The sequence below is a fragment of the Centroberyx gerrardi genome, chromosome 14, assembly GCF_048128805.1.
Source record: "Centroberyx gerrardi isolate f3 chromosome 14, fCenGer3.hap1.cur.20231027, whole genome shotgun sequence".
Taxonomy (NCBI): domain Eukaryota; kingdom Metazoa; phylum Chordata; class Actinopteri; order Beryciformes; family Berycidae; genus Centroberyx; species Centroberyx gerrardi.
In genome coordinates this window covers 25,234,512-25,255,156 of record NC_136010.1, presented here as the reverse complement: position 1 = coordinate 25,255,156, position 20,645 = coordinate 25,234,512, and the positions used below count along the sequence as shown (strand labels likewise).

Here is a 20,645-nt window from a genome sequence, read left to right as displayed (position 1 = left end):
TCCCCTTGAAGGCCAATCCTCGAGGCTCTGGGGAGCCACCGTGACAAAGCTGCTCACCTGCAGCGGGAGAGACCATGTAGGGAGATGCAAGGTTGAATCTGAATCTGAATTGCTAAACGTGTTAAAAAACGAAGAAGCGTGCTGCATTGTCATATCAGACAATGTCATATGGATATCAACACGCTCCTGACGTAGAAGGGAAGACGACCAAAACAGCATGCGGACCCGGGTTACTGTGTGAGGCTGTTGAGCGACAGGGCTTGGCGCAGGCCATCAGGACCGTCTGATTCAACAGGGCTGCTCACTCTTCCCTCAGATCTCATTAGGAGACCTCAGAGGTAATTAGAAAGAGACCAGTGACCTTTATTTAGACCTCATGACTCAGACCTTCCCTTTCATTCACCTCAACCCGTGAGCCATCATTGGATTATAATTGACCTGGCTGTGGAAGTGGAACTGGTCAAAATAATGTGTACACAACGGATGAGGAAAATGCCACGCCGGTCAAAAGTCGAATAAAACCCTCCATCCTTAGTTCCTTCAGTCAGTCAGTAATAAAAAAATAAATAGTAATAAAAAACTTCTCTATATACTCCATTTGTGTGATTCACATTTCACAAAGTTTTGGCACTGACAATGACAAAAGACTCATGGTGTTTTCCCTTTTATCATTTCGCAGCAGCAACTCGCCTCTAATAGAAAATTGCCCCCAGTACTAGAAACATAATAAAAGGGCAAAGCAAAATTGTCTGAACTTGCTGCTGAACCAAATAAAACAGATATAGACTGCAACAATATACTTATATTCTGGTGACTGTGTGTATCAGAATGAAAGTATCCAGATGAGAGACTTTCTAAAGCAGGTACTAAAACCGATTTTTGGATCTGGACCAGGAACAAACTCTCAAAAATCAAACCACACCTGCAATGCTGTAAAGGAACACGAACTCCCACCTGCTGATGAGTCACTGTAGATAGGAGCAAATGCGAATATCATACATATAGAGTGTAATACATACACTTCATTACCTTCTCAATGAGATCTGCCATAGAGACCTGAGGAAGGCGAGGGGAGGGGGTATAACTTATTGAACAGAACGATCACGAACGCACGCACATTATTATTTGGAGATTTGCTGGAATTACTTTTAATGCCTTTTGGCCTGGAAGCTCAGGAGGGAGGCAGTAGCTTCTAAAGATTTAAATGGACTGAGACACCCGTGTATTTCGGTGAAAACTGTCAGTTCTCCCCTTGCAAAATGCAGAGCGGTGCACTCCTTACACTGGTGTTATATAAGAGAAGTGGGACGCTTGTATGGGAGTCTGACAGTGGCGGGTTTAGGAGTGCAAAAACCAGTGGTGGTGGATAAGGTTGAGATAATACCACACACATATTGTAAGTGGCATGTAGCTTCAGGAATGCACTGACTCCAGTTCAGAAGTGTCTTCTCTTAAACTTTAGCAGCTTCAGTAATCCAATGTCATCAGTGATGCTGTGAGTAATGTAGAGCTGAAATGATATCAGCGCAATATCAAATTTGTCTAAGAGCTGAACTGCGTGCAACCTGAAACGACCCAGTTTGAAGTGCGTTTCAAAGCGGTCACTTCAGAAGTCCAAGTGCAGAAAGGTCGCGCCAAAAAAAACGGAAGCAAGTACGGTACAATAGCAACTGGAAATGAGAAGAAAAATAGCTCATGAATTCCATTATTTTTATCTGGGTCCAAAAGAACGTATCATAGCGTTGCATTTGTCTCTGACCAAATGACAGAACTTATTTCTGCCAGCCCATTATCTCCTCGGGGATTTCAATTCCCGGAGGAGCGCGGCGTGCAAACCGAAAAGGAATTTTACTCAATCGGGAAGAATGCATGAGCGCCGTTTGCGTCTCTCCAAGGGCGGCCTAAACATGGTTAAGGTCACGCATGCCTGGAATATGTTAAAGCGTAGTGTGTGTCAATGCGAGGCTTCCGCTCACTAACAGCAAGGCAAACCATAGTGCATGAGGAGGGCTTTGTTCCAAAATGAGATGTCTACCATTTGAATGAAGTGACACTTACCAGACAAAATAATAACACACTGGATTCTCTGTAATTTAGACACATTGAATGATGGACGTCAGGTCCTTTTATTATTGTCAGCTGAGAAGTTCTCTGCAGCTTTTGACCCAAGCGCAGTGTTGTCTTCTCACGCTGACGTTACTAGTCTGGTCCACTCCTTTAATACACAGTGCTCCACCGTTTTGGATAAAGTGGCTCCTAGTAAAATGAGACTTGTTCCCTCCGTAAATTCATCCCCCTGGTTAAATGACGATATTCGTTGTTGCCGGCGTAAATGTCGGAGGGTGGAGCGACTGTGGAAATCCACCAAGCATGTTCATCGTCTCTATTACAAAGACCTTATAACTGAGTTTAACAACATGGTTAAGGATGCGAGGGCTTCTTACTTTGCTAACCTAATTTCCTCCAGTAAACGCAACCCTAAAGTCCTGTTTGACACCATAAACAACATTGTCACTCCTGCACCTCCTGATGTGCCTGTCATTTCAAATAAGGATTGCAGTAACTTTCTCTCTTTCTTTGTGGATAAGATTAGAGATGTTAGGGCTAGCATCATCCCCTCTTCTACTCCCTTTTTTGCTTATCCAACTCGGCTGTCAATTTTAGACTGCTTCTCTCCTATTTCCCTACAAGACCTCATTGATCTGGTGGGCAGTATGAAACCTTCCTCAAGCCCTGTAGATGTTTTACCTACTTCCTTGCTTAATGATGTACTTGGGTCTATCGGTCCATGTCTGGTCGCTATTATAAATGGCTCCCTGCAATCTGGTTGTGTCCCAGCTTATTTTAAACATGCAGTTGTTCAGACACTCCTGAAGAAAACTAATCTTGATCCATCCCTTCCCAAAAACTATAGGCCTATATCGAAAATGCCTTTTATCTCAAAAATTTTAGAGAAAGTTGTTGACAAACAACTCACTGCTGTCTTGAATGCACACAACATTTTAGATAAATTCCAATCTGGTTTCCGTCAGAAGCATTCCACTGAAACAGCTCTTCTCAGAGTCTCCAATGATATAATGATGTCCTCTGATGTGGGTGAATGTTCTGTTTTGGTGCTGCTGGATCTTAGCGCAGCTTTCGACACTGTAGATCACAGCATCCTGACTGAAAGGCTTAGGCAGTGGGTGGGTGTCTCTGGCAGCGCCCTGAACTGGTTCTCCTCCTATCTCTCTGATAGGAGTTCTTCTGTCGCTTGGTCCCTACACGTCTGAAGCTGCTGCTCTTTCCTGTGGTGTGCCTCAGGGTTCTGTCTTGGGTCCTATATTATTTGCTTTGTATATGCTTAGGTCATATTATCAGCAAATTTAAAGGTATCTCTTATCACTGTTACGCTGATGATATCCAGCTGTATGTCTCTTTTAAGCCTGATGAGACTGACAAACTGACTGTTTTACACGATTGTCTGACTGCCATTAAGGACTGGATGGCGAACAACTTTTTACAGCTGAACGCAGATAAGACTGAGGTCCTTATCATTGCTTCAGATAGCATAGCTTCCAAGGTTGCTCAGTGTATTGGGTCCCTTTCTTCAGCTGTACAGTCTAATCTTAGAAATCTCAGTGTTATATTTGATCAGTCTATGTACTTTGATCAGCATATCAAATCATTGACCCGTACATGCTTCTTCCATTTAAGAAGCATTGCCAAACTCAGGTCAGTTGTATCACAACCCGAGCTAGAGATGATCATTCACGCTTTTATATCATCCCGGCTAGACTACTGCAATTCCCTTTTCACATGCCTCAGCAAGTCGTCTCTGGACCGTCTTGGTCCAGAATGCTGCTGCAAGGCTGTTGACCAGGTCCAGCAGGATGACTCACATCACACCCATCTTAGTTTCATTACATTGGCTTCCCATCAAGTTCAGGATTCATTTTAAGGTTCTTGTCTTCACATATAGAGCCCTGCATGGTCAGGCACCTGTGTACATTTCTGACCTGCTCCATCCTTATATCACCAGTAGGTCACTTAGGTCCTCTGACCAGGGCTTACTGGCTGTCCCTCGCGCCCGACTGAAAACAAAAGGTGATCGTGCCTTTGAAGTGGTGGCTCCGACACTGTGGAACGCTCTTCCTATAGACATACGATCTGAGGTCTCTGTTGATGCCTTTAAAAAGCAGCTGAAGACTCATTTATTCAAACTGGCCTTTGTCTCGCTTCGTGCTGTCTAGTGTTTGTATTTTGTGTGTTATGTTTTATTGTTTGTTTCTTTTTACTGTATTTATGGTCTTATTTTTATTTTTAACAATTTTACTCTTGTGAAGCACTTTGTGACTTGTGAAGGTGCTATACTAAATAAACTTTTACTTATAGATATACAGTATAGCAGTTTTCAAAAACACTCAGTTGCTTTTACATTTCCCTGTGACTTAAAGCAAAGACCCAAATACATTCACAAGTGGTAAAAGCATAGGATCTTCGACAGTTCAATCGCTATCGGTGAACATGACCAACTCTCTCTCAAAGCTACGAACCAAGAGTAAAGAATAAACATATTCATGGGTGATTGCATTACTGTACAAAATGCCTAGAGTTCAAGGCCTCCCTCAAACGCATCAAACGCAAGACAAAAACACAAGCACACACACACATTGATTGCGACATTACACATCATAGACGTGTGGGCAGATAAAGAAAGGCAGCGGGTAATTTGATGGCAGAGTAACAGACACTCAAATTTAATTTACACAATGACCAGGCAACGTGACACAACATCCCCAAGGACAAACTCTCCCGAGCCATCAATAAATGAGATAAGGAGAGGTACTTTAGCGCCTTGCTTTGGTGTCTTGGCACATTCTTTCATAAAGCTATGGCAACACAAACACACACGTTGGCACGCAGATTTGGCCCAAAACTATTGGCATGGTTGATGAGACAAACTCGAAAAAGAAGGGAAAACAGGCGGGGGAAAAAAGCCCTTTCATATCACGTCTCTCGCATTTTGCCATCACAGAGAGTAGTGTTGCAACACCTATGGTTTCCTCAGCTGAGACAAACCAAACAAAGATTCAAAACTGCAATCAGCTGAGAGAGGAAACCACCAACCTGGATCACTGGGTACAGCAAAGGGCCGTTTCTGATATCCAGCCTCATCAAAGTGGTGTAGCCTCGGGTTGTTTCTTTTTATTCTTTCTCTTTCTGTGTGTGTGTGTGTGTGTGTGTGCGTCCACATGTCTAGCCCTGTGTTTCCATGTGCCATGTCTGTGTTTTTGTCTCTCTAGCGGTCCCTGTATGTGTTTTATCGATCACTATAACCTTGATCCCTGGAAACCTCATAGGACTGTTGCTGGTCTCATCATCATCATAGCTTCCAGCTCTCTCACCATCTTTTTGTCTCTATCTCTCTCTCTCTTTCTAAGTCTGTCTCTTTGTTTCTCTCTCCACCTCTGACCCTTATACACATGTCCAACAGCAAGAGGAAATGTTTGGACCGCAGAACTTGAATGGATAGAACAGTCATTCCCATTCAAATCAACGTTCTGGGTCGGAGTGGCAGCCATGTGTAGGCTACCGTTGGGCTAGCTTCCATATAAAGTGGCTGAGGTGAGAGCTTTCTCTGTCTCCTTGCTGCCATGGATTGCTAACATGCTAATGCTGACTAGAAGAGCTAGAGAGAGAAGTACAGTCTGTGATAATGCTGTTAACCTCATCGCTAACATTAGCTTTCAGTTGAGTTTTGACAGTTTGCTAACAGACTCATCTGCACAGTTCTCAAGCAAGTGTGACACACTTTAGGCCTTAATGCCCAGACTTGCGTTGTCACCATAGCAATTAACCCTCAAAATTCCATAATAGCCATTTTATGCTGTAGGCTACTAGCCAAATTACCATGGCAAACAGTGGAAGGACTGTTCTATCCATTCAAGTTCTGTGGTTTGGACAATCCATTTTTTAGCCACTGTAATCCACAAGGAATGGCCTAGTAATTGGTTGAGAGACATTAGATTTAAATATACTCATTTTATGTATATTATTTGTGCGTTCACAAAAGAATTGGGTGCAGTTTTGAGGCAGGACAAACATATGAATGTGTATTTCAACACTGGCTACCACTGTACCTCTCTCATATTTTTCTACACGCCCTCCCTTTTCGCTTTCTCACACCTCATGGCAACTATGTGTGTGTGTGAGTGTGTGTGAGTGCATGAGCAAGAGACAGCTGCTGTCTCTTGCTCAATGTCTCCCTCTGTGTGTGTGTGTGTGTCTCTCTCTGTTTCTCTCTGTCTAGCTGTGATGGGGACGCTGCTACAGCTGCTGACATCCAACATGAATCACTCTGACGTTTGGGTCTGTTTACCCAGACGCTGCTCTCTTCTCCCCCACAACAACCGCAACAACCGGCCCCTGTCCTGCTGTAGGAACACATGGGTCAACCGGGTTCTTGCAGGTGACTTCTAAACTCTAGTGATTCCAACATGGGTGTCTACTGGGTCCCGACTTAGGCGTGGCACTATTCACACCTCAGCCTAAGTGAGTCCAAATTTGATCCTTCAGTTTTTATCATTAGAATGGAAAGCGGAGATCAAGCAAAAATTGCCGGAAATCTATTTGGAAGCCATATATAAAATAATACAATAAATCACATCAGGTGCGCATTCAGGACTAATGTTCCCTTTGGGCATCCGGTGACCTACATCTAATAATTTATCACATCGAGCAAAAAGTAATATCTTGTCAGTCATCAGTCATTTCTCCACTTGCCCTCAGAAATGCAGTCGATATAAGCAGGCTTCAGTTTGAAAAATGATATTAGATGCAGGGTCTTAAACCTTAGGTGGTAATGAATCAATGCCCCCGGATTCTACCAATTTCTCCATTAATATAAATACAATGCCACTGCGAATAAAGACAAATTGTTAGTCAGTGAGAAGTAACCTAATATTACTTCTCACCATTTTCTGACAAATATGCAAAAGTTTACATGGCTATAATCATGTCACACAAAATATATCTCTAGTTCACCAATAATGAAACAATATGTGGTGTGGATGGGAATATACAAGCTGAGAGTGCGAGTGTGTACCCTGCTATTATCTTTTGTTCCTTTGTTCTTCTTACTTAGTCCCACCTCTCCTAGGGTATATATAGATTGTGATAAGTTGGCTCTTGTGTTATGAATGTCTTACACGATAGCAGAGACAATATCTTCCTCAGAGTGACTCACCCGGTCTCAAAACACCAGCCATATCTGGCTGAGCCACCTACTGACTGCTACCTCTTAATCCTGAATGAGCCAAAGGAGGGTATTACTACCAGAAAAGAGAGTTGAACCGACCTTCGACACTGTTAAGCCTCTCAGTCCCAGACATAAGGGAAAACAGCAGCTAAATCCCCTCGTACGATGACTATGTTTACCGTACATACAAACAACAATCTAATTATTGCCATAGCTCTGATTATGGGAGTAATGTGATTAAGCCATTTACATGAAGTGGAAAAAGAATGTTCCATTGATTGAGCGGGTCAATCTCCTCTGCCCTATATGCCTCCAGCGACGTCGATTATTTCCTTCCTGTCATAAACTCCAGTCACACTGCTGCTATGGCATTTCACTTGCTCCTGTGTAACTTTCCTGCAAGATATCCAATGAGGCTCAACAGTCATAAAGACTGGATTTAAACAGCAGGCAGCAGCTGCAAACATAAACATCTCAGCAAACTGAAGGCATGCTGGCCAAACCCCCGTGGACATATTTATTCAGATGATATGGATACAGTTCCAAACAGCCCTCTAATAATGCGGATAATATCACAGCTCTCCATATGTCTAAATCACAGCACTCTATACTAATAGGTAATACTCTGATTATGACCTTGAGTTGAAAATGAATGGTTTACATCAACCATGTGTTCGTTGCAGCTTCCCCATTAAAATTTGAGCATTGGTTTGCATGCAGACTTCATCATTGGCTGCGTTTAGCTGCACAGAGAATTCCGCTCTTAATTGGGTTACCTGATTTCGGGTCGATGCATGGAAACATCATAACTGGGTTAGAATAATCCGGTTAAGCTCATACTCCGATTATGAGAAACCAGGTCAAGATGCCTGGCTTTCTCCGATATTAAACTGGTCACTCTTTTCACTTTTGGTTTTCGCCATCTGTCAAAGACTCGCACAGGTATTGGTACGCTTTGATGTCAACAAAAAACATGCCATGGATAATCATTTCTTTCTTCTGTATTAGAAGTAACCTACTGCTCAGTCAAAGAGGGGAGCTGGCCCTTTGAACCTTTTCTTAGTGTTTTTGCTGGTGGACTGTTCTCTCTGTGATGGGGACACCACAGGTAGACAGAAATATCCTGTTCACTAGTTAATTCATGGCAACAGGGAGACTCAAAAGGACTAAAGGACTACTCCGACTTTTTGCAAGTTTGGCCCATTGGTCACCTGGAATTGTAATTTGACCTGACAAAGATCCATCAGGGATCGAAACATTGTCATGAAATGAAGAGTTGAATAATACTTCGGTGTGCGGGTTCTACTTCTCAACCATTGGTCACCTTACCCAATGTCTGAAGAGAGGATTGGTACCAAAATCATCTCTGTCTCCGGTAGCTAGCTCTGTCTGGTGCTTTAGCTTTAGCATACAGTATGTTAAGTAGTTGTAGGTGACTAGCATCATCCTAAAAGTGAGAAAATGAGAACTTGTAGCAGCTCTAAGGCTGGATTTTTAGTTAATTTTAATGGTGCATCTAAACCTACCAGGCTTATTTAGGGGATTGGTGAAATAGACATAAAATTTGACAAAAAAAAACACACTGTCAATGCAGAAGATCTCTCTTCTTGCAAGACTTCGAGCGTAACGTGAGCAAAGTTAGCCAGACAGCTAAACAGCTGCTGCTGATTTGTAATGGACTTCACTAATGATGAAGACTGAGATTTTGTTTTCAGAAATAATGAATCTACAGCCAAAGAATAAAAACCACTACCACCTTTGGATTACTAAAAGGTCTATCTTCATACTTTTAGGATAATGCTAGTCATCTACGATTACTTAACATACTGTATGCTAAAGCGTTAGCATGTGCATCTATCTACCGGAGACACAGAGATGATTTTGGTGCCAATCCCCTCGTCACATATTGGGTAAGGTGACCAATGGGTCAAACTCCCAAAAAGCCAATGTGGTCCTTTAACCTGAATAAGACCTCATGGCCAATAGCCGGGTTACTCTGTGCATGGAAACATAGCCAGCGTCTCTTCCTCCCTCACTTGCCTCCCATACCTCCCTCTCTGCCAGCATCCTTTTGGAAAGAAGAGGCCAAGAAGCATGGGAGTTTAGTATGGGAGACACAGGAGAGAAGGTTGTGGCCGACTTCAGTCCCAGACCAGAACGGCTACATGTGGTTTCAGAGGCAGGCGTCCCCTGTCTTCCTTCCCCTGTCATCTCTTTACTGCCCCCATCTCACACCTCTGCCAAACTCCCAGCTTCACCCTCTCTTCAACCTTGACTTTTCAGTGCCTCCTGATTCTTTATTCTCCCCCACCCCGCCTCACTCCCGTATTTTATCAACACAATGTTGTCACCCATTGATAGCTCTGACCTTCTGAGCTGTTTACCAATGCAAAAGCCAGAGGAGGAAAGAACACCATTCTTTAAATCTTACTGCTTTCTTGCTGTACAGAAGCAAGACTAGCTCTGCTGTCCAAACAAATCATACAGAAACAAAATGGAGAAATCTAGTCTATCAAATGCCCCAGTAGGCTACCTGGTCAGAAGAAAATAAGACATCATCTTGTCTTTCTGCGAGTGCAATTCCTGACCATAGCTATTGTTTTATTGAGATATTGGGTGTAAAACGAGCCAACCCGACCGTTCAATGAACCTTGTCAATTTTGTTATTCTTTTTTTAAAGCAAGACAATGCATCTCCAAAAATCCTTTGCCAAATGCAAACTGAGAAAGAGAATAGAAATATCTTCAGTTCAGCATCTGAATTGGTTAGCAGAAAATTATTATCCTGGAAAGACACTGAAAAAACACTGACACTGACAAAATAATAAATGTTCAATAACTTATTCATTGTCATTGTCAGCATTGTGGTGCATATTCATCATAGACAGTGGGGAGTTCATACGTACCAGGATCAGACTTGGAGAATGTGTCCACATCCAGTAGACTCCTGTGGAAACAGAGAGACAGCAGAGGTAGAAACTGGTCTTTTCAGTTTCGAGACAAACTTTTTAGTCATTAACATTTCCTGAATTCCATTTGTATCTGGGTTGTGTTTCACTCTCCTGAGGGTTTCTAAAAGACGGAGTTGAGCCCTAAAAGTGGGTCAGAAGATTAAAATGTGTCCCCAAATTATTCTGAAAACATCGCCATCTTAAACTAGCTGTCTTACCAAACCTTTCTCAAGTCCCTGCAATACAAGCCGCAGTGAGGCTGAAGAGAATACAGTAGGTTTGCAGCTGAAAAACAAGAGTCTGGCTGCTGGCTACGTTACCAAAGCCCTCGCAGGCAGCCCACAGTACAAGGCCAAACAGGTCGGACAAAGTACTGCGAGTTTGTAGATTAGCAGCTTAAAACCAAGCTAGATTTTACCTGGACTCGATTGTCTGGAAATCAATTCTAGGTGTTTTGAAAATGTGAATCCTTTGAAAACCTTTGAAAGCCAGAGCATTTCACCCCCCGTCTCTCCGTCCCAGTCAGGCAGCCAACCAGTCAGTCAGTAAGTCAGTCAGCCAGTCAGTCAGTCAGTAAGTCTGTTAGTCCACCAGACAGTCAGTCAGTAAGTCTGTTAGTCCACCAGTCAGTCAGTCAGTCAGTAAGTCTGTTAGTCCACCAGTCAGTCAGTAAGTCAGTCAACCAGTCAGTCAGTCAGTCAGCCGGTAAGTTTGTTAGTCCACCAGTCAGTCAGTCAACCAGTCAGTCAGTCAGTCAGTCGGGAAGTCTGTTAGTCCACCAGTCAGTCAGGCAGTCAGTCACTCAGTAAGTCAGTCAGTCAGTCAGTCAGTCAGTCCACCAGTCAGTCAGTAGTCAGTCAGCTAAGGCAGCTTGCCAGTCAACCAGCAAACAGCAAATGGTATAAAGGACAGGAATGTAGAATAGAAGAGAATAGAATAGAACAGAAGAAATAGACTAGACAAGAATAGAATAGAATAGATCCTTCACACACTGACGTTGCTGCTTTATCTCGTGGTTCTAACATTTATATCATTATGTAATACAGCTGTTGAAGCTCTGAGGATTATTATTTACAGCCAGTGTTCCTACTGGTTGAGTCACCTGTCACACACTGCTCACCTGCACTGTCAGTGGATTCATAAACAACAAACAGGTCCAATAATGAAGCATGCTCATCTCTGCATATCAGTGTTAATCTACAGGTCATCAGCTGGTTCTAATGGGCACAAACTCAAGAAGTCAAGACAATTGAGAGTCTATAGGATTGTTAATCAGCTGATGGGATTCACCATTCAGCTGCCTGGGAGAGTCAAGGGCATCAGGACTGAGGGGTGTGTGTGTGTGTGTGTGTGTGAGAGAGAGAGAGAGAGAGAGCGAGAGAGAGAGAGAGAGAGCAAACAAACACTGCAAGCACACACACACACACACACACACCTGATGATAATCACGGGGGAATTATACAAGCTCCTCTCTGAGAAAAAAATAGGAGAAAGTGTAAATTTGATGTAATAACAGGCCTAACTCATCTGTTTCTTTTTCAGAAGGTGTGTGTCTTTTTCTCCTGCTGCGTATATATATTGATTCCCACAAATGCATTGGAAACAATTACCTAACAAATTGCAGGGTGTTGGGGAAAAGGGGGTTTATATTTAGTCGTGCTGGTTAGTGGTGTGGTGGCAAACAGGGTAAACTGTGTGACCACATATGAACAAAAAACACTAAAGCATTAATTTGTGCCATTCCCACATTTAAAACATTCTATTCTCATATAACTAAACATCAATTTGGTGCTACTTGCTATGATGTAAACATGAATTTCATCCCAGACAGATTCAAGTCTATTCCTCAAATAAAAGAGCAGGGTAACCTGAGTTCAGGTGGGCTTATGGTCTATCGATATCACACCGATATCCCGATATCACACTGAGGGTTTGACCTTACCGGCACGACACGGTAACTTCTATTTTAGTTGCGGGGACTCTGGTGTTGAGCGGATCGAATTCCCCGATTGATGCCATCATCTCGACTCGCGACGCTGATGAGTATCCACGGAAGAGAGAGAAAAAAAGAAAAGAAAAAAGAATCCAAAAACGTGGTCATACACAGTAGGATGGTGGCTGCAGGGATAAATCCATCTTCTGTGTTTCTCTATAGAGGAGTGAGTGAGGGGAGGATGGACGGAAGGAGGAGGAGGAGGAGGAGGGGAGAGAGGGAGGGGGGGGCGGTAAAGTTGTGAAGGCAAGATTTAAAGTTCATTCATCCCTCATGCGTTCACCGGTGCGCTCCCCGCGCGTGTCTGTCCGGTGCCGAGGAGGAGGAGCGCGCAGCGAACCGGAGGAGCTCAGCGGCATCGGGCGGCGGCGACACTGCTCCTGCTCTCTCTTCTCTCTCTCTCTCTCTCTCTCTCTCTCTCTCTCTCTCTCTCTCTCTCTCTCGCCCGCCGCGCAGTCCAATCGACAGGTGGGGGTGGGGGGTCTCGGGAGCTTTGTGTTTTCCTTGGGTTCTAATTTATGATTTCATTTAATGTATTTTAATTTAATTTAAGTTCAATTTATGTATTTATTGATTTATTTACTTACTTGCTTGGTTGCTTAATTCGATTCTTATTTATGTATTTATTTATTTAGTTAGTTACTTACTTATTTATTCATTAGGCCTATTTTATTTGTTCATTCATTCAGTCTTTTGGTTATTTATTCACTTGATTGGTATTACTTATTTACTACTTCTTTGCATATTGTTCACTCATTGTTCATACCTGCTTGCTTACGTGCATACTTGCTTAGTTCATATTCATTCATTCATTCATTCATTCATTCATTCATTCACTTACTAATTGACTAAATTTAGTCCTTTTGACCCCAGAATACTTGATAATACAAGTCAACAGACAAGCCTGCATTTCAATATTCTAGCCAAATGATGATGGTAACTGTGGTGCAGTGAGAACTGATTTGGATCTTGCCCAAACCATTTCTTTCCTCTTGTTGTCTTCCTCATCTCCTCCTCTCTCTCTTCCATGTCAGAATGCAGTCATTATTTATTCAAGACAAAAAAACATTTAATAGATGAAATTTCCACTTGGCTGTCAAATTGCACTCATGACCCTTTTTTGACCAAGTGTGAAGAAATAACCTAAGGAAGACTTCTGCGGGAATACAAAACAATTCACAAATAAATCATGAGTAATCTTGTCTGCTGCGTTTAAAAACAGCTTGCTCATCCTCGTTATCTCCGATCCAAAACGAGTGTGCATCCTCGGAGATAAGAGGGGAAGTAATGCGATACTCCTGGGAGTTGGGAAGGTTAGCCGTTTTAAGCTGGGAACAACAATCTTTGACTTATTGCTCACCTTCAAAACAACATATTTGGAACAAAAAAAGCCTGTCGGAGAGTCTTTCTACTCTGGAAACTCAAATGCTTCAACATCGAACAGGAGACACCATCCTATCTGAATTTATGATTGTGTGCCGAAGCTAAATTTCCACAATTTCTACTCTCAGCCACCGCTCTCTCCTCTAACATCCAAGCCAGGACCCTAAATAGCACAAGGGATAGTTACATCATATCCTGTATATTGGAATATTCACTGGAGCAAGTAATCAAACAGTTAGGCTCATACACCCATGGTCAATTGGCTAAACACAAGAAACATCCTGTCATATTATAATGAGATGTCTGGGGCTTTAAATCTGGAAGGAGTGCGAAGTATAATTTGCCATTAATCAGCTCCCTAGAAAGCTTCATGACACATTTAAAAGCCTCCCTCGGTGACCTTATCACCCCATTTAGATTCTAAGCTTCTCTGAAAACAACTGCATTTATTTATATAAAATGATTTTTTTTTCTATAGTATTTTTCAGAAAGCTACAGAGTTCTTCACAATGAGGACAAATTAAATAAAGTTTTTACAGGAAGGCACTGATTCTGCTGGCCTGATTTCCTCAGGGAGTTAATTTGTTAAAGTAGGTGCCCTAAAGGTGAAGGACCGGTCTGCTTTAGATTTTAGCCTAGATTTAGGAATGACCAGAAGGACCGGTTCCTTTAGTCTTTAGTCTAGATTTAGTAACAAACAGAAGGTCCGGTCTCCTTTAGTCTAGATTTGGTAATGGACAGAAGGACCGGGCCCCTTTAATCTCAAATCTAGATTTACTAATGACCAGAAGGACCAGTCTCCTTTAATCCTTGATCTAGATTGATAAATGACTCCTTTTTGATGTCTCCTTTGATCTTAACTTTCGATTTAGTAATGACTGAAGGCCCGTTTTCTTTTAGTCTTTAGTCTAGATTTAGGCATTATCAGAAGGCATGATCTCCTTCAATCTCACATATACATTTAGTAATGACCAGAAGGACCGGTCTCCTTTAGTCTTGAGTCTAGATTTAGTAATGACCAGAAGGCCATTACTCAGGGATCTCAGGTCAAGGAATCAGGACAGTGTTCATTTTCCAATTGGCAGGAATTAGCTGTTACTCCAACTTCACCTCGTAAAGCGGTGACTTGCTTGACTTCAACAAAGTCATATGTCAGCTCTTGTGGACCTTTCAGGATGGATCATTATGTGTCCAAATAGGCTCATCTACGATGTGGTCCGGTGGTAATGGACAGTGATTGTGACTGTATCAGTTCTCCCTCGGCCTTGTCAGACGCCAATAATGACAAATAGATGTTATTCCTGTCTACGTGCCTGGTTATGTGTGTATGTGTGTGTGTGTGTGTGTGTGTGTGTGTATGTGTGAGTGTGTGCGCAGACCCACTCAATTTTGCAGCTGATCAGGCAGAAATTGAAATTTCTCACGGGCTGCGGGAAGGAGCTGTGAAAGAAATGGGGAGACAGACAAAAATGGAGAGAATGGGATAGATAGAGAGAATGGGAGACAGTGTCAGATGGAGAAAAAAATGGGTGATGGAGAAAGGAAGAGATGAAAGAGATGGCGAGAGTGAAAGAGAGAGAGAGAGAGAGATGGAGAGAGTGAAGGAAAGTGTAGTTATTAACCCATTTTCCACTCCTCCCTTTCTGGATGTTCCATATGAGGATGTGATAGGATGATAAACTGGACTGTGGTCTGGAGAGTCTGTGTGTGTGTGTGTGTGTGTGTGTGTGTGTGTGTGTGTGTGTGTGTGTGTGCGTGGGTGTGGATTGACAGCTAATTATCCAAGGAGGAGAATTCCTGTTTAGTTTCCATTTCACTGTGCAGCGCAAAGAAAGAGTCTGACAACTAGCAGAAATCCCCTGACACAAAAATGTAAAAACATTGTTTGACAAGCCAATGCTTCACAGAAAACAAAAGAAGACATTGAAGACTTACTTTCTCAATTTCCAGACTTCCTGTATATCTTTGAAATGCACAAATATTATTGGATACATTCTGAGCCAATTATTCAACACATCTGGTTTTCTGGCTAGTTTGTCCATGAGAAACGAAATGTGACAGTCTAAATAAGACTTATGCTCGACTAAAACTAAACTGTCCTGTTTAAGAAATTTTTATTTTTCGATCCAATGAGCCAAATTACAGGCAAACCTACTACAGTTCAACCAAGAGACATACAGTATAATTTATTGTATAGACTTGGCTGACTAAACTCAAATTTAAGTGACTGCTACTTTGATATATCCAAAAAGAAAAGACATTAACTAACACATTCCTCCATCCTCTAATCTACATATAATATACATTTACAGGATTCATTTTCCATTTTAAAATTCTTTATTTTTACCAAACCTTAATTACCTACTTTGCATTTTTATGATGCATGCCGATGCTGGCTAGGAAATGTAGGCCAGGCCTATTAAGATTATTCATGACCAGTGGTGGAAAAAGTACTCAAATCCTAGTAGCAATTCATAATGGATAAATACTTCATTAACAGTAAAAGTTCTGCATTCAAAAGTTTACTTAAGTAGAAGTATTAGCAGTAAAATGCACATAAGTATGAAAAGTAAAAGTACTCATTCTTTCAGAGTGTTAAATTATTGAAGCATTAACCTGTAAGAAGTATTTTAATGTTGTCGGTCTAACTGCTCCATACTGTTGGGGAGTTTAAACTCTAACAATGCAACATATTATATAAGCTTATTGTATGTTTTGAATGTAAAACCTCATTCTGCAAAGTAACTAGCAACTGCAGCCATGAGACAAATGCAGTGGAGTAAAAAGTACAATATTTGGAGGAAAAGTATAAATTCTCACAAAAATGCAAATACTCACTAAAGTGCCAGTACCTCTAACTTGTATTGAAGAACAGTACTTGAGTAAATGTACTGAGTTACTTCCAACCTTTCCGTCTACAATTACACAAAATGTTGAGGCAGATCTATATTGCAACTGAACAACATTCTGTGTAGCAATTTCAAATCTTTTTCAAATTCATTTCCGTACTTTTTTTTGCAGAGTTCACAGCTCTGCACAGGACTCCTTTAAACATCAGCTTGTCTCTCAGGATGTAATTTCTGCTACATTCACAATTCTCTCTGATTATGATATGATAAGCCAGTCTGAGGGTGCCAAATTGGACACTTCAGGGTCCCTGCACACATATCTTACGCACGAACACACATTACACACACACACATACACACACTGCTATTAAAATAAGGCATGCAATCAGATATGAAGTCTATAATGGGTGACACTCTGAGACAGGAGACAGGAGCTTAACTCATGAGTCAGGGTTGAAAAAGTGATGCAGGTAGGTATGAAAAAAAATGAAAAAGCAATGAAAGAAAAGAGAATGTACGCAGATACGATACCCTTTGGTGTCTCTATTTAATTATTTACCACTCTGAGTCATCTGTATTAAAGTGATAGCCGCATCTCGGCCAGTATAAGCGCCCCAGGCATTCCCACACTGGGGCTACAGCAGAGACACCACACCAAAGTTCACAAGTGCAAGTCCGGGGATTGTGACAGAAACCCTCAAAAGAGCCACAAGGTGCTCTTCATAGCTTTAAAAAAGAAGTGGTCCGGATGAATTAACTGGCCCGTGCTTTAGTTTAGTGTGTGTGTGTGTGTGTGTGTCTAGCCTTGAAGAATGCTGCCATTTCCAATTCCCTCACGCAAAATTTCCAGCTCAATTCACAGTTTGGACGCCTTTGATGATGTGACGGCATATTCGATTTGCGAGGCGCGTGCCAGAACACTCCAAACTCTGCGCGAGCCGCTGCCAACGCGCAGCCTGTCCTCAGCTGGACCGGCGCTGTGCAGAGAAGACAGCGAGAACAACAACTGCCTGCACCACAACTTTGAAAAAAAACAAAAGAAGGTTCATGACAGCAAGAGAGAGAGAGAAAGGGGGGAAGAGGGTTTAGAGTTATTGAGTGGAAAGAAAGGCTGCTAGACAAGCATCTCAATCCAGCCGCAAAGGAGGCAATATTCTCGTGGTTGTTGCTCGGTTATTGTTTCGGGGCCAAAGGTCAGGTTGTGATGTGAATTCTGATGCGGAGTACAAAGTCCCCCAAACGCACCATCTTGAGTCGATTCCTTCCTGCTGTAGTGCTGCACAGTGTTGTTTAGGCGTCTCCTCTCAGCGGGGGGAGGAGCAGCGTAGCTTCAGTGTGAAGTAAACTCAGTGTTGATGTAAAACTTGGGGCTGATTCTGTAGGTTTTTGGGATCCACACTGGCTGTGGGGCCGTGACACAGCGGCAGCCTGTTGATGCTTATGAGGTGGACGTTACTGGTTTCCATAGGGATGGATGGGAGTGGAAAAGATGTAGCTGATACACAGGAATACAAGGAACAAATGCAAACAAACCCAAAAAAAAAGCCGTCATTAGTCATAACTGCAGGCAAAATTGTCCATCTAAATTGCTTTAAAATAGCCTTTACAAGCACTTCATGTATCTATTCTATTCTATTCTATTATATTATATCCAATCCTATTCTATTCTATTCTATTCTATTCTATTCTATCCTATTCTATTCTATTCTATTCTATTCTATTCCATTATACTCCATTCTGTTTTTAGCATAACATCTCTGATCTAGACAAAGTTTTCACTGCAAGACTCTTCAATAATTTATTTTTAAGTTAAAGTGATACTTTCATATTTTCAGTTGGTTATTTTTTGTCCACCAGACACTTCAATATTTCATTTCAAGAGAAGAGAAAAAGGATTATATATTTATACTGAGCTTCACTAAAAATGGCATGCTGGCATTGTCAGGGTTCCTCATTGAAAACAACACAGTAAAATGGTCAGTGATCATTTTAAAAGAAATCAACACTATGCCAGTGTTTTCTTTTGTCACCACCTATCAGAAGTAATTTCTCACTGTAGATAGTTTTGACCAGCTGCCCCCAAAGCTACATCAGCTGTATGAGAGGACAAACAACACTGTCCACTCCAAATAACTGTCACTGCAAACTCAACACTCAACACTGGAGAATTTCCTTTGAAGTTCAAAATGTCAAGTTACGCCTTTAATTTTCACAGGCTGAGCTCCACCTGACACTGATCCAGTATTTACATGTGGAAACCATGAGTATGGACCTGATTTCTGACGTTGATTGGATTGTGAAATTATTATGAAGAGCACATGTTCCTGCTATGACAAAGTAGTAACTGGATAAAGGTAATAAAAGAGTGTTGAAAGAGAGAGTGGTGGTTACAGTTACTGTACAAGGTTTGATGAAATGCTCTCCTCTAGTGTTGAATGTGAGACATTGCAATTGAAAGATTTGCAGATATTTTGGTTTGACCTCACACAGTGACTCTTGATATAAAGCTTACCAGTCTAACCTTTATGTTCTCTTTCTCATATTAGAGGAAATAGATTACCACTAGATTTCCTAGGAGATTTCCATTCCATTCCTTTTCAGTTCTCTTCATCAACTGCTACTACTATTGCATTTCAACACAGAAAGGGGGATGAACTCTTGAGAGAAAGCTTTATTCATGAGACTGTATGTAGAGGATGACAGTGTGTGTCTCTAAGTATCATGACTGGATTAACCTTTGGCATGTGAGCATAAAAAAAAAGAATTTCAAAAGTGACAATTTCACTCCCAAAATCAGATTTAGGCAAAACAGTTGAATATGGAGAAAACAAGTGTTATATATAATTTAAGTTGCCTGTGATAAATCCATTTTAAAGATTTTTCAAGTAACTAGCTAAGATGAATCAGGTTAGTTAAATATTCAAAACTAATCCCAAAATATACAGTATCTTTATCCAGGTTCTAAATACACCACTCCCATATAAAGTGTATACACAGTCACCCTAATTGAAACAAATCTGACACGGATGTAACTCTACATGCAGTTCTCTCTTATGCCAACAGATGGCAACCTAACACAAGCTGCTGTGGAGTGTGGTGTGTGTTGGATACATGCTTGGAAATACAGTGTGGTTACATTACATTCAACAACGCACCGCAAGGCATGACAGTGTGATTAGAATATTAAAACAATATAAAATGATTAGGAGGTGTAAGAAAAAGAGAAGCGCACACACACACACACACACACATAAACACCTCATACTCTAGGGAGGCGTTCCACAGCTGCATATAAGCCTGACATCACACTGTCCTCAGATCAACTACAGCACTGCCCGCCTCGCTGCCCGTTTTAGCACAGACACACACACACACACATACGCACACACACACACACACGCACACATACACACACACACATACACACAAACACACACACACACGCACATACACACACATGCAGGCATTCATGCAGGCGTTTACACACAAAAGCACAAACCCTCTCTCTCTCTCTCTCCCTCCCTCCCACTGTCTCTTTCTCTCTCTCCCTCCCTCTTTCTTTCTCTCTCTCTCTCTCCCTTTCTCCCTCTCTCTCTCTCTCTCTCTCTGAAACACCTTTCAATCCTCAAGAGGCGTCCCCCCTAGCTGTGTACAAGACTATTTTCCTCCACTGACATGTCTTCACTTCAGCAGCATCCCTTCCTCTTACACTGCCAATTTTAGCACAAACACACACACATACATGGACTCGCATTCGCACGTGTGCACACATGCAAACACACACACACACACACACACATGGCTCCTCAAGTCCCCTGCCGCTGCTCTAGATGACAGGAGCCCTCTGGATCAACAGACAGTCAGAGTGCTGAAGTGGAAGCGGAGGGTGAAAATACTGTACATGTTTGTTTAGACAGGAGCCGGACAGGCTACATGTGTTATGAATGTACAGTGCAGCCAGGAGACATGACAGAATGGACGAATCAAGTGCATTATTGATCGAACGGCTGTTTGTGTGTGTGTGGATTTTACAGTGTGTGTGTGTGTGTGTGTGGTGTAGGAGGGAGAGAGGAGAAAAGGAGTTTGTGTTCTCCGAAAGCCTCTGGAGCCTATTTATTTTGTCTAAGTTTAATACAACTAGTTTGCAGACCAAATTTTGGGTGCTGTAGTGAACATCGCACACAACAGTCTTCTCCTATCTTTGAAAATCCTCCTCTGAAACCATAGACT

General features: G+C 42.0%; 1 protein-coding gene across 3 annotated transcripts in view; it reads right to left on the bottom strand.

Annotated features, from left to right (window-relative positions):
* LOC139916610 (copine-9-like) overlaps positions 1-12,392 on the bottom strand; it is a 63,064-nt gene extending 50,672 nt beyond the window's left edge. Inside the window, exons 1-3 of one of the 3 annotated variants that reach the window (XM_071905536.1) lie at positions 12,371-12,392; positions 12,133-12,217; positions 10,146-10,186 (exon numbers count right to left, since the gene is read on the bottom strand). In XM_071905536.1, the coding sequence (XP_071761637.1) occupies positions 10,146-10,186; positions 12,133-12,212 (121 nt within the window). In that variant the 5' untranslated portion in view covers positions 12,213-12,217; positions 12,371-12,392. Of the gene's footprint in view, positions 1-10,145; positions 10,187-12,132; positions 12,218-12,370 lie in introns of those variants that run through there. The other 2 variants (XM_071905535.1, XM_078288261.1) reach the window with 2 other exon arrangements.
* Between the last annotated feature and the right edge of the window lie 8,253 nt (positions 12,393-20,645).